This window comes from Drosophila obscura, unplaced genomic scaffold (genome assembly GCF_018151105.1).
Source record: "Drosophila obscura isolate BZ-5 IFL unplaced genomic scaffold, ASM1815110v1 contig_36, whole genome shotgun sequence".
NCBI classification, from domain to species: domain Eukaryota; kingdom Metazoa; phylum Arthropoda; class Insecta; order Diptera; family Drosophilidae; genus Drosophila; species Drosophila obscura.
In genome coordinates this window covers 2,055,101-2,069,539 of record NW_024542824.1, presented here as the reverse complement: position 1 = coordinate 2,069,539, position 14,439 = coordinate 2,055,101, and the positions used below count along the sequence as shown (strand labels likewise).

Below are 14,439 nucleotides of genomic sequence, written 5' to 3'. Positions count from 1 at the left end.
TCAACAACTATCGACTATATATCCATAGATATCGCACCTTATCATACCATCTTCTAGCCCATAGACCCGTTCTGTGTGTTCTCATCTCTACCTTATCTCATATCTGCCTAGCAGCTGCTGCACTGCAATTTTCTTGCTAATCAAATTCTTTGCAGCCAATAATTGCCTAAAATGCAAATGGAACTGCCCAGAGAACAGGAGCAACAGAGCGGGCACAGAGCAAGGATGATTTTCGGTCATAAATGCCTCAGGGCCAGCAGAGAGAAGAACCGAAAAGCGTTGAATGGGGGCAACACAGCACACACACACAGCACACACACACACACACACACAGACGAGAACGACCAAGCGGCAATTAGCACAATTAGGTTTCGAGTGCAAATCCCAAAGCGCAGCAAAAGCTTGGCCCAATCCAGTCCAGTCGTCTCTGCAATAAGAATTTCATGCTGAAAGCTTTGCTGTGGCAACAATTCCCCAAAAACCCAAAAACCCAAACCCAAACCAGAGGAAGAGGCAGAACCCAGTCGCAGCCCGAAACAACCCCACACTGTGTACTCATAGAGACCACCCTCATGTTCCTGCCTCAAACATCAAACGTCATGCAGTGGCAGTGGCAGTGGCACCAGCACCAGCACCAGGAGCAGGCACCAACAAGTCAACTAACCGCACTTGTCAGGAAGACAGGATTAACAAATCCTTGTTGGCAAATTGATTCAAAAAGTACGTACGCAAGGGGGGCGCCGCACAGACGCAAGCCATCCCATCTAGCCATCTCTTTCGCTGTCAGTGGTGGGATGGGGGGAGGGGCAGAGTCTGTCTCTTTCGTGCCATAGCCACAGATCTGCTCTGCTCTGCTCAGTGCTCTCTGCTCTGTGCCCTGTGTCTGCTCGTTAGCTGCGCCGGTAATGGGAGATAATTCAATTTTTAAACATTTGGCATAACAAGCGAAACCATCATTAAGGGATTTTCGGTCTTTTGCCTTGCCTTGCCTTGCCTTGTCGATGGAGATGGACGGCTGGAGAGGGAGTCATGGCAGTCAAGGAGGAGTTCGGGCGCTGGCAATCAACTGCCAACCCATTCGCCACCCACTCAAGGCATGTCTGCTGTGCTGTTTTTGTATCTGCAAGATACATGTCTGCAACTTTGTCTGCCATTCTTGTATCTATACCAAACAAAAATCAATTTTCATTCGATTTCTCCGCTTTCGTTTACTTAATCCAAGAGCCAAAGGAATTAGCATTCATTACAGGAGTATTTTGAGTAGTTTCTCGAGCTCGAGATCTCGAGCAGTGCCCTAGTTTTCTGTCCACCCCTCCTGCCTGTCCCCCTGGCGACAGTATTCCCATTGCATAAGGTTGAGCTGAGCATCGCGTCACCCCTTACGAAAGTGTCGCCAGCGTCTCAATTTCAGTTCGTTCTCAAAAGTCCAGGCACGCGTTGGCAAAATTTTAAATTAGTTTAGCAATTGAGAAGACTTCAGCCTCAGCCTCAGCCTCAGCCGCTCTGAGTTCTTTTGGGGTGGCTGGTAGTACGAGCTGTGGGGAATGCCAGGCAAATCACGAATTGGAATCACGAAAAAACAGAAACTAAATTGAATTAGCTATGCAAATGTTGGCTGAGTGTTTCTCTCTTTTTGTTGTGTTTCGGTGATTTGTGAGCAATATTTATTGGTTTGCTCATGAGACACGCCCCAAATGGGTTCGTTGTGGGAACTTTGAATCGATTATATACGTATTATATGCACATTATATCGCTAGAATTATAAATATGCATTTCAGGATATTCAAGTTAAAGTCTACTGCCAGCAATCCAACATCCACCCTGGACTTAAATTACCCAGGCACATTAAACGCGGCCCAAATCAAAAGCGACAGCCCCCCGACAGCCAGCAGAGGTGCCTGACCTGCGATGGGCCTTGGGCGCTCCGCTCATAACTCCCCGCTGAAACATAAGTTATCTCATCTTCGTCGGCGAGTGCGAGTGCGAGTTTCTATCTATCTGTCTGTCATATTGAATCAGTCAAGAGTAAATAGAATTTGCACCTGATTAGGATTAGAGCACAGAGTCAGCCAGCCAGCCAGCAACAGAGGGGGGCATTGCGCCCCGAGGAGCAGAGAAGAGAGAGAGAGAGAGAGATCTACGTGCCAAGATGTTTCGTAATGCGTTCGTAAGTCCTCATCTAATCCCATTACCTCGCACACACACACACACATTCCCCCAGCTAGGGAGCCACTAAATGCACTGCAATTTGTGGCAAGTATTTTTTGTGGTCTCTATTTTATTTTCATGTGTTTTGTGTTTTTTTTCGTAGATATCTTTTGGCGGTGCCTTTTATGGGGGGAAGTACAAATCAATAAACTATTTGCGGTGTCGGCTGCTGGCGCTTTGATTTATGATTTTCGATAAATGCCGCCGCCTCAAACTCCAAATAAAACCGAAATAAAACGCAGCGAAACGGAAGGGAAATCGACTCGAAATCTGTTGAAATCTGTCGAAATCTGTCGTCGCCACATTCCGAGAGTCAAGGCAAAAATTTGCATGGCAAAGCATTAACGCTTTTGCCATACCGATAATTGCATGAAATGAAATCCAAAAATTCCCTCACCAGTACCAGTCGTACCTTTCCGTATACCTCATACCCCACACCCATCCGCATCCCCTCCCCTCCACTCCGATTGCAACCAATTCCATTCGAATGGATCGCTTCACTTTTCGACACGTTCACGTTTGCTTGACTTTGCCTTTGGCCACTCCTTTGCTCCAAAAATGCTCCCGCTCCCGCAGCCTCTCTTTCACCCTGCATCTGCCCCTCTCTTTCCCCTTTGGATGATTCTGCATTCAAATATCGATTGAGCTGCCTGTATGCTGTATGCTGGTATGCCCTGCTCCCCGTCTCTGTTATTTTTCTTTTTATTAAATTATAGTTACGAGTATATGGTGTGCCACTGCCTCTGCCTGTCTCTGACTCTGCTCTGGAGTGCCAGGAAAAGTTTATTTCGTGGGGATTGGGGCTGCCCAATTCTGAGAGGAGGCACAGGGAGCGGACCCATGGCAAGGGCTATGCGATGCAGAGGCGCCCTGCAATAGAAAATCAAATTGCTCCTCTGTGGCTTTTCTTTACACGAAATTCAACGAAATGGCGTTTAATGGAATTTTTATGCGCGCCAACATCCCAAAGAATTTTCCATCTAACTGCGGGTATTTTATTTTTCATTCATACGCTAAGTGCCAGAGATTCTCGGTTAGGGAGAAACGGGAGGGTACTCCTTTTTTTTCATAATAAAAAAAAATAAATATGGGAAATATTTGAAGAACCCAAAATTGAAGGTTTTGGAGGGGAATTGAAGTGCGAAATTGAAATGGTTGGTGTATATAGGTTTATACGAGTATAGTCCTGTTAATAGAGTCGTGAAAAGATAGGTAGAATATTTAATGATAGATAGTTAATGAATAAATGGATCCTAAAAATATATATCTACGAGTTACTCCACTCAATTCTTTAAAGCTTGCTAAATAATACCTTTATTTAGATGGTTTAACTTTCTCCTCAAAATAATTTCCTGCTGTAATATTCTGCATAAACTTTACTCTATTCCCTTGCCTTCTATGCCTTTCTCTATCTCCCTATATATAGTAAATATATCCGTTTCTCTTTTCACTCTCTACTCTCGTTAAGCCACACACTTACCCTCTGAGCGTGCAACAAACTTTCAAGAGGCAAACATCAAACTCTCGACATGTGCGCCCATGAAATCTGATATGCCACATCGCCAGAGAGCGCGAGAGAAGGTCTACCCTTAGAGCCAAGCAACCCCCCTGCTCTCGATACAACGTGCTGCTAATAGAATAATTCGTTAATGTAACTACAAGATACAAAGATACGCAGATAGACAATAATCCATTGACAGCCGGCGATTATCATTGGCTTTTTATCTAAATTTAATTCGATGCGAGCGAATAGATTGCACTTTTGGCAGCCAGACGAGTCCATCTGTTCCTCCGCTGCATACTCGTATAAGATGATGATGTTTTGGATGGGATATGGGGTATACTCACATGGATGGGTGGCAGCAAAGGGATAGTCGAGCGTTGGCAGGCGCGGCGGATGCGGTCCGCAGGGATGGAGGGCGGGCGGACACTGATAGCAAAACATTCCTCTGCCCGCAGCTGCAGGACCGAGCTGTAAACAGAAAGAGAACAGAGAAATATGTATGTATAATCAGAATCGGAATCGGAATCAGTGGGGGGAAAATTGAGGACTTAAATCGATATAAAGAATCTTTAAATTGCAGATAATTTTGATAAATTCACTTGCCCGTCACGCTGTCAATGGATGATGAACAAGAAACTTGTAATTTAAATGCACAATTCAATTGAAGATCGCAGAGGGACGTGGACTGGTTCCGAGACTGAAACTTCGACTGAGACTTTGACTTCGACTTCGACTTGAACCAAATTGAGACTGAGAATGCGGGCTTGGGCCTGGGCCTGGGGCTGGGCTGGGGTATATGTGTAGCAGCGACTCTGCGTCGCCTTTAATGTTGTCATATGCACCTCAAACTCAATTCGATTCAATTAAAGGCAATTACAGACTTCTGACAAATAATCTACAATCGATTTCATCTGCTTTTGCATCTTCTGCTGTCTGCTGCTCTGCTGCTCTGCTGCTGTGCTCTGCTGCATTTGCTCTGTATTTGTCGTTGTCGTTGTCGTCGCTGTCTGCATACAATTAAATTGTCCTCAAACGAATCAATTGATTTAAATTAATTGCATTTGCCGCAAAAGACTGTGACTCGATGTACTGTAAGTACTCGTATTGCCATCACTGTAACTCAAAACGATGCGATGCGATGCGATGCTCTCTCTCCTCTGTTGATGAACTCACATCAGTTATGAGCCGCCCGAATGGCCGAATGGTTTCCATGAATTTTACTGGCGCCTTGCCTTGCCTCAAATGCATTTTACTGCTTAATTAGTTGAGGAATTTCTCATGCATAACCACAGTACGGGGTGGAAAATGGCCTACTGGAAAAACCCATCCACAGATATCTATGCAGGGAAGGGGCTGCAGGAGGGAACAAGTCAAAATGTCACACGAGAGATGAGTAAGAGGCTCTGAGAAAGTATCTTTCTGTTGCTGAGGGAATCTTTTTAGCAAGCTGTAATTGATATGGGTGGGAATGGAGTGAAAGATCTTCACTCGAACGAGAGCAGAAGATACAGATCCTTGATTTATAATTCATCAATATTCATGATGCTTTTCATATGTTTTATTACTCTGATATTTTATGGTAAATGTGTTGCCCTTTGTACCTCTTCCTAAATTCAGTTTCCAACCAAATATGTATTTCCCCATTCATATAAAGTACTCTCCGTGTGGCGCCATCAATATGTAATAGTTCCTGCATACATTTGGGAATAATATCACCATCCATCCAGCCATCCATGGACACATTCCAATTTCCTGTGTTTATATTTCCAAAAACTGTTTTTATTTATTTGGATATCACATCTGCAGTTACATTTCAATTGCAATTAAAATTAATTGTAAGCTTCGCCCCGAAAGCCAGCCAAAAAACCAGACCATAAACCACTGGTGCACCACTCGGCTACAGGTGGGGCATTTCCCCCTTTTCCGCTACATTCTGATCTCTCTTTCTCCTTCTCCTTTTTGGCGGCAGTCTGCAGTTTCCCATTTTCCTCTATCCCCCCCCTTTGCTGGTGACATTTTAATTTATTTGAGTAAATTTGTTAAATATTTTTTATGAATTTTATTTATGGCAGAGGCCACACGTCAGGGCTACCACTCACCCACTACAGCCACCCACTGTACCAGCACAAGTGTTAGCATATCATGTTACAGACTATTTCCGCCAAATTTACACACGCAAAATAATTTAACGTGCTCAGCGGTTGCCTGCCGCCCTGCGCGTGTCCTGGCTGCTGCCTACAATGTACATATGTACATATATCCTGTGTCGTACCGCCTGCCTGGTCACAGATGCGGTCCTGGGTCCCCAAAGCACCGGCGAATGCGATGCCACGACGACCCCCGACAAGTGGCGCCAATAAATTTCCATTTAGCAAGAGAACGAGCCGGGCCATCACCTGCCCCCGGATCCGGGTACGGGCCCACCATCCCATTGCCATGGGCCCTGGGCATTCCATTAGAATTGTGAGAATTTGTAATTTTGCATAATTGTTATATTTGGAGTCCGTCGGCCGCAAAACTCATTTGCCAAATGGAAAATTGCCATTTCGTGTCTAATGTTGCACATGCGGCCTCGGTCTGTCTCTGCCGCTGTTGCCGTTGCTGTTGGTGGACCCGGACCTGGATATGCGTCCTCCATCCTACTCTAAAGTTTTAGTGCCATCATCCGCTCTAAAGGGCCGGGGGATAGGGGGCCCAGTGGTAGGGACGCCGTTACTGGTGTTGTTAGTGAATTAATTTCAACTGAATAATTTATGCTGAATTATTTTGGACGTATTAAATAGGCACAGAGGCTTTCCCAGAAATAGAGATAGAGGCACAGGCCTTACCTAGCGAGAGAGAGAGAGTGAGAGAGAAGGGCACAAGGTGAGAGATGGAGAGGTCACAGGACAGTGGGAAGTGGGGATAATACTCCCATGTGTGCATCGGACTGAGTGAGAGAGCACTTGGGCTTTGGAGCTTCGGGGCGTTACATTTAAATCAAATCAAAATGCTATTTCTGAAATTGATTTTTGAAATTTTAATGCCCATCCCAAGGAGCAGTAGAGATTAGAGGGATGGGCTCCAATGGAATGGTGCGATCAACTGGCGGAATTTAGTCATTTAGCTGGGGAACACTATGGGTACAGCCTCAGTTGAAGGGGCATTAGGTAGCTGTGAATATGCTGGATGAAGGAGAAGGAAATAAGCTCTCGAGTGTCGCAGTTAATAAAGGGTTTAACAGGAAGTTCTCTAGTTGAATGGGTACCCTAATCGAATAAGGATAAGAGTTCGTTGCTCATCCATATCTGATCTACTGCTCTACCTATCCTTACTTTAATGCAACTCTTTACCGATTTAGGTGCTAATTATCTCTATCGGAAACCCCCAATACTCCCCAGTCCCCTTCAAACTAAAGTGAACCTCCACAGCTCCGTGCACCATTTTGAAGCCTACTTTCAGGCTCTCGCTGCTAATTGTCGAACACCTGCAATGGCCGGTACTCCACTACAAGTGCCAAAAGTGACAACAGCCAACACGTGGCACGGCCACAGAGTTTTAGTGTGCTGTTGCTGCAATTGGTGTGGCAGCTGTCGCCGACTGGCGGCAACGCCAAGCCAAATGCAATTATCCAATTGCACGAAATGCACTTGGCACAATGTTTGTGGCCTAGACAATGCAACACTCGACACTCACACACACACAGCGAGTGCGAGAGTGTGTGTGGGTATAGGTGTATCTGTGTGTGTGTGTGTGTCTGGATGGTGGAGCAGAGCACACGCGAAATTCAATTAAGTGCGCACTAAACAGCGCAACGATTTCGATTTGGTTGCAACACTCCACAGGAGGAGGAGGAGCAGGGGGAGAGAGTGCAAAGTGTTGGAGTGGCAGCTGGGAAAACCGGGGTCATACCTGGAAATCTGTGTGGTAAGCCTTTGTTGTCCAACCTGTCCTCGAACAGCAGCATCAGCAGCAGTAGCAGCAGAGGCAGCAGCAGCATTGGGGGTTTAGTAATGGAGGCTTTCGCTAGTTTCTGCCACGAGCCGACGCCAAAAACGGGGAAATTCAATCAGAGCTGGGGGATTACATTGGGACCAGTGAGAGTGTGGGAGAGGGTGGGCGGAAGGGACAGCGCACAGACAGAGACGGAAGCGGATGCAGTGTTCACAAAATTGCATTAGCTGGGGCAGCCGTGGCAGTGGCAGTGGGGCAGATAAGGGGAGTTGCTGATGGTGGAGCCCCCTTGCTGCGGTCCCACTTGCATTGATGGCATTTCGAAATGAACTACTGTTTCAATCATATGATCAAAACGAAATAAAAATGGAGTTGAAAAGAGAGTTTAAATGAACATAAAATATTCACTTAATAGGAAGAGCCCTTCTATAATCCACTAGTGATAACTGAGCCGAAATCTTAACAAAGAAACCACCAAAAGATCTTGAAGAAAACTAAAAGAGTTTTAAATGATTTTCATTTAAAATTATTTGTGTTGGTTTCGTTTTGTTCTCTCCATTCGCCGCACAGGAAAATCGTCTGTTATTGAGACATCTGTGTTCTATTATCTATGTATGTATCTATGTTCTATGTAATTCCTTCTTATCTTAAACGATCATCATAGCCCTTTGGTGCGCCCCAGAAGAGAGCTTTCTCTGCTGTTGGTTCGTTCCCACTCGGCTTGCCTCTCTTTCTCCACAGTCTTCCTGTGCCTTCGTGGCCAGCCATATCCCCCCTTATATCACCCCACCCATGCCCATGTCTGGCTGCTGCCCTGGGTGTTGCACTCGCTGATTGACTTGTGTTTCCATTTTTAATTTGGTTAATTCAAATTAATCAAGCGACAGTTGATAATTTCTCCACGCTGCAAAATGCATTTGTCGCATGCAAAAAGTGCATTGGCATTGGAGTCATCAGCTCATACATATTCATACACTCTCATTCACATATTCACATTCATATTCATAGTCAGTGTTCCGTCAGTGTTGTCGTCCGACTCTTTCCGTTCCCGTCTGTCGTCCAGACGCATTTCCCCACTTTGTTGTTTGCTCAATTAATGCAATTGCTCGTTTTGTCTCTTTCGCTGGTCTGGTTGTTGTTTCTGTTTCTGTTCCTTTATTTTTTTTTTTTGTTATTCGTGACATTATTAATTTATATTTATATTACTTTTTATACGAGCAACGGCAGCTGTTGCATAATGCCCTCTGCTGTTGCTGCCGCTTCTGCTGCTTCTGCTGCAATTGCAATTGCATTATATTCTGATGCGTTTTAATTAATTTTGAGTTAATTTTGTATATTCCTTTTTTTTTTGGGCTTGTTTCAGGCACTCAAAGGAATCGGCGTCTGGCGGGGGAGTCATTGATGGTAGCTAAAAAAGTGTCTGGATAAGCCATGGGTTTTTGAACTTTGATTTGGAAATGGAAGGGAGTCTTTCCACTCTTTAAAGTAAAATCTATTTGAAATATTTACCTATCTGGAGTCAAAATCTTCTGCTGAGTGGTATTTTATTATTATTTTATTTATTATTATTTTACTCACCCATGATCCGCCCATGATCATACAATATATCTCTTATGGAATTATGGAAATTAATTGATGCACATTTCTATCGATTCAGTCCTTGTGAGCAAGAGCAGAAATCCCTCTCTAGCCATTAAATTACTCTCCTTAGCATCACGTATACGACACCATGCGACAACAATTATCCAACTAACCCACTTTCGAACTTAAATCTCAGCTCTTTCTCTCATTTCTCCGCCTCCTAAGCCGCCCCAAGGTCACACAGACACGACTGACCGACCTCCTTCTCTCTGCGACCTTCTGTGCGAGCAGCAGAAACAAAAGCGCTTCATAATGGACTTATCGGTCGGCTGAATCTCAGTTTGCCAAATCGCGACTAAACGAGAAGAGCACACACACATACACACACAGATACACTCTGGTATCTGTGTCTGTGTCTGTAGAGTGCAAACTAGAAAATGGCATAATTCAGACAGCATACAGACAGAAAGCATCATCATCGGCCTCAATGCAGCCATCCATCCATCTATGTGCATCCATCTACGCGTTCCTCGACGCGGGTATCCATGGGTATCGCATCTGTATCCACGTGCGCTTCGCATAGCGGAATCCCTGTGCCTCTCCCTGCGCCTCCCTGCCGACTGTTACCCCATCCCGCTGGCATTAGAGCCACTTAAACGCATTTGGAAAATTGCCTGCCCGCCCACCCACACAGACTCCCACACACACATACACCAGCAGCAGCAGCAGCAGCAGCAGCAGCAGTCTCTCTTCTTTTTTGTTTGTGGAAAAACTAAACGCGCGATAATTTCCATCTGAGGTGAGATGATATGATATGGTGTAGGGGAGGGTGAGGGGAATGGAGCTTGGGGGCATGCCTCATGCAAGTGATGAGGTTATCACTTGCCACAAAAGTAAAGTGCATCCGTTTTTAGACGTCCGTCCCATCCCCCACTGTCCGGCTGTAATCAAACTACTCGTAAACTGGCGCACAGTCTGACGCTGACGCTGATGATGATCCAACTTGGACGTGGGCTGTGACATATGTATTTGTATATATGTATGTAAGAGTAGTGCATAGCAAACAGTGAAGACTCTCGCAGATGAACCAGGCTTAGAAAGAATGAGGATGTTAGCTGTTGAAGCTGGGTCCATTAATTGCATTGATCTTACCGATTATAACCATTCATTCTATGAGTAAATATTTATTTAAAAATCATACCCCTTTCCCCACTGTATGCCAAAAGTATCTGCATATCTGTACGCTCTTCCCCGCCATCCCGCTGTCTGTCTCTTGGTGTTGATTGCAGTTTGGGTTTTTTTTTTGCTGGTTTTGTTTTTGTCTCGCGGCGCATTAAGCGAATTTGCGAGGTTCGAATTTGATTGTGTCAATTGGCTCGCGCCTAGAATCAGTCGCAGACCCATAGCCCATAGCCCAGACCCAGACTCAGAGACAGGCCCATAGACAGACCGGAATGATGCCACGAATCTGTGTAGTCGGTGGCCAGTGCCAGTGCCAGTGCCACCCACCCAGAAAATCAGCGCATGGAAATTGCAGCACACAATTTTTCTGTAAATTGAATTATGCACCAATGTGCAGTGGCAGTGGCAGCGGCAGTGGCCCCCCGCTACCTCACCATTTCTGGATGGTTGTGTGTCCGTGTCCGTGTCCAAGTGTCGCCGCCAATTGTCCCGAAACCCAAAACAGAACAAAAACCAAACATAACCCGAACAGAACGGAGCCCAAGTGCGATGCGTGGCCGTAGGCAACCCTTCAATTCATATAACATCTTCGGGGCGCCCGCATAGGGTGGTGGCAGGCCACACTCCCCCTTTGCGTTGATTCCCACTTTGGTTCCATGCTTTTTTTTTTTGTATTTTCTTTGTTTTCTTGTTGTATTATAAATATTTTGATTGAATTTTCTGTTTAATTAAAGCAAATTGTTTTGTGCATTTGTTCTGCTCATGACAGTGGGGGCTGCCTGCAGTGAATATATACATACATATATATATATATATATATTCACTGCATATACAAATAGAGCTTTACGCCTTGATGGGGGGTCGGTCGGTCGTTAACTGATTGAGAAGATGTCTGGGAGGAATGTCAGGGAAGTGTCATGTGAACGATGATAAGGTCTTGTGGGAATGATCAAAAGCTGGTTATGGAAGCAATCTGAAAATGTTGTAAATCTTGCAGAAAATAAATCATAAAAATATTGTTCTGCATCTTGAATGATACTACAATTTGGCAGAATTATTTTTCGATATATACAGCTATGATGTATGTATATGTATATATATATGTATGATTTTTGGGCTTTAAACTGAGTTGCTTTGAGACTTAGTTCAGATTATTTTTAATATATTTTAATATAAAGGATACTCCACCAAAATTCTCATAGATCAGAGTTCCAGAATTTCTGCATTTTTACATACACATGTCTACATTTTATGCTGTTCATCGATACATAAATTCTTCTATGAATTATATGAAAATTTTACCCCCAAAAGAAGAATTTAAATAATACATATGGATGGATAGAACCTGAATCATAAATCTCTCTGGCCAAATCAAAGTTTTCTGTGTTCCATTAGCTCTTCATAATTTTTGACTTAAATTTTATTCAGAACTTCTCTCCAAAAACCCGTTCTTTGACATTTATAATTCGTATATTGAGTTCCCCATATAAATGTTCCACATGTATCCACCCATCCATCCATATCTATCTTTGCATTGCCCAATCAATTTGGCCCATTTTCCATTTCCAAATTCAATTCAATCAAGCAATCAATAAATCAATAAACATGGCAAAAACCTAACCTCCAATGGGACTAACGGGAGCCAATAACCGTTTTGCATGATAATTCTATTTGCTAATTTAAATATGCCAAATTGTATTTCATTTCTGTGCTGCTGCGATGTCATCATCATCATCGCGGACCAGCACCAGTACGAGTACCAGTCCCCCCTACAATCCCTCTTGCTAGCACTCTTCTGCTGCGACCAGTGGGTACCCCATGCCCCATACTCACTGGCTGGACCAGCCAGTGTATCCCCTCCCTGGCTCCGGGAGCAGTGTTCCCCTAATTGAGTTGAACGAATCGAACGAACTTTGGCGACGAATGGCATGGAAAAAAAAGAAGCGAATGTGTGTGGGTTGCGGGGGAAAACATTGGCCAACTCCAATTGACTCCTCTGGATCCCTCCATGGCTCTGCCATGACCTGTGCGACTGGAGGGCGGGGGCGCTGGGTGTGGCGTCCAGTGGAGCGTTCAACGTTTGCATGGCTGCCAATTAATTTGCGGTTGATCAATTTAATTTGAAACTTCGTTTCGGTCTCTCTCTCTCTCACTCACTCACTCTGCCTCTCGCTTCCCTTCCTGCCCTGTTAATTTGTTGGCGCGCTTCGGATTCGCTTTGGCAAATAATTTGCCATTGATTTTGTATTCGGTACCCTTTTGCCGTCTCTTTCCAGCAGTCATCAATCCGTCTCTCTCTCTCTCTCTCTGACTGGAGGGCTACTCTCTTTTTTTTCTCTTTTAATTATCGTCAATTATTCAAACTGCATTTGGGGGAATGATCAACTTTTGGTCTGTCTTCAATTAGCATCGAGAAGGAGAAGTGGAGCAGGGCTGCACTGCAGTCAGACTTTCGCACGTTCCCCTGGGTATTCCCCAAGCTAAACTTCCTTTGAATCCTTGCTACTCGAATCCTTTATTCATATCCCAATTTCGGTTTTAATTCTTTTCTCGCTGGCTGCTTGCTGGCTTTCGTTGGCTTCCCTTTTGTCCCTTTTGCACTTCAAGTGTTCACAAATTTTGTGCGATTTCTCACAGGAAAGGCATCAACACAAACACTTTTGCCAGACACTTCACCACTCCACACACACACACACACACACATACAGAGAGAAGCCCATAAGGATGTGCGGGAGTGGGGGGGGATACTTGCAGACACTCAAGAGATGAGATTTTTATCGCATTTGGAACTCATTAGGAAATTTCCTTAATTCAAATTAAAAGCGTCTAAATAAATTATGCGCAAAATGTTTTTGTGTCTTGAATTGGAGTGGAAGGATTTTCAGGCGCAAAAGAAATATTTTGATTTATTTATTAATATTTATTTTTGAATTAAAATATTTGCCATCGAAAGAGAAATATTTCCACGCAAAATTAAAGGAATTAGTTTCATTACGCATTTTAGCATAGCAATATATATACATATATATCTATGTATTTTTGTATGTATGAATATTTAGTGTTAATTTATTCATGAGAACATTAGCCATAAGGATTGATAAGTACTTTCGGTTTAGAAGGCATATAAAACTAATCATAACCTAGAGAAGTATAGAAACTTTCACGGCTTTACATTGACTGTCAATACGAAAGGTTTTCAAATGCGATTTTTTCAATGTTTTTTCACATAACGTTTTAAAGGATTTCATCTACCATCTTATTATTTACATTCAGCTTTTTATTACACCTAAATGAAATTTATTCAAATTAATTCGAATATTGTTTTACCACAGAAGAAACGGCCATGTTTGAGAAACAATTTCTCGAGCTCATATTTTCTGAAGTACCTTCACACATGATACTGAACTACTATATACTGAACGCAATGGGTTAGGGTTTTGCCTAGACCTATTCCCGCCCGGAATTATCTCAGCAATTATGTACCAGAAAAATTGTAGGAATAAAAGTATGCCCTAAAAATCTCAGAGCTCTTTACCTTTTTTATTCCTTTGAAGACTAAGAATTTCCTATGCTATGAGCTTAACCATCCATTCACTCACCTTATTACCGTCCGTGAAAATTTTGGCAGCAATTCTTCAAGCGTGTCACAGAAGAAAATCCCTTTCCTTGCGCTTGCCTTTTCGGATTCTTATCGCTTTGCTGTGGCCTTGTCTTAGCTCTCGTTCCGATCAAGTTTTTCCACACTTTTCACAGCACACGAACACACGTGAAACTTTTGCTGGAGCTGGAGCTGAAGCTGAAGCGTCTAAACACTTTGAAGAAGTTTATGAAAAGTTCTTGAGTACAGGAATCACAAAAGGAGTGGAGTGCCAGTGTCAGTGCCAGGTGCCAGGTGATGAAGTTACTTCACAGTCAATCAGTGGTGTAATAGGCCGCAAAGCAAATTAAGGATTAAGTTGAAGTTTTTTGAGTTTCAAATGGGGTTTGGTTGGGTATGGAACACACACGTGGTTTAATTAGATGATGTTTGT

General features: G+C 43.7%; 1 protein-coding gene across 1 annotated transcript in view; it reads right to left on the bottom strand.

Annotated features, from left to right (window-relative positions):
- LOC111079951 (homeobox protein aristaless) overlaps positions 1-14,199 on the bottom strand; it is a 30,668-nt gene extending 16,469 nt beyond the window's left edge. Inside the window, exons 1-2 of the mRNA XM_022375294.2 lie at positions 14,008-14,199; positions 4,057-4,180 (exon numbers count right to left, since the gene is read on the bottom strand). Coding sequence (XP_022230986.2) covers positions 4,057-4,153 — 97 coding nt within the window. The 5' untranslated portion in view covers positions 4,154-4,180; positions 14,008-14,199. The remainder of the gene's footprint in view (positions 1-4,056; positions 4,181-14,007) is intronic.
- Positions 14,200-14,439: the final 240 nt, after the last annotated feature.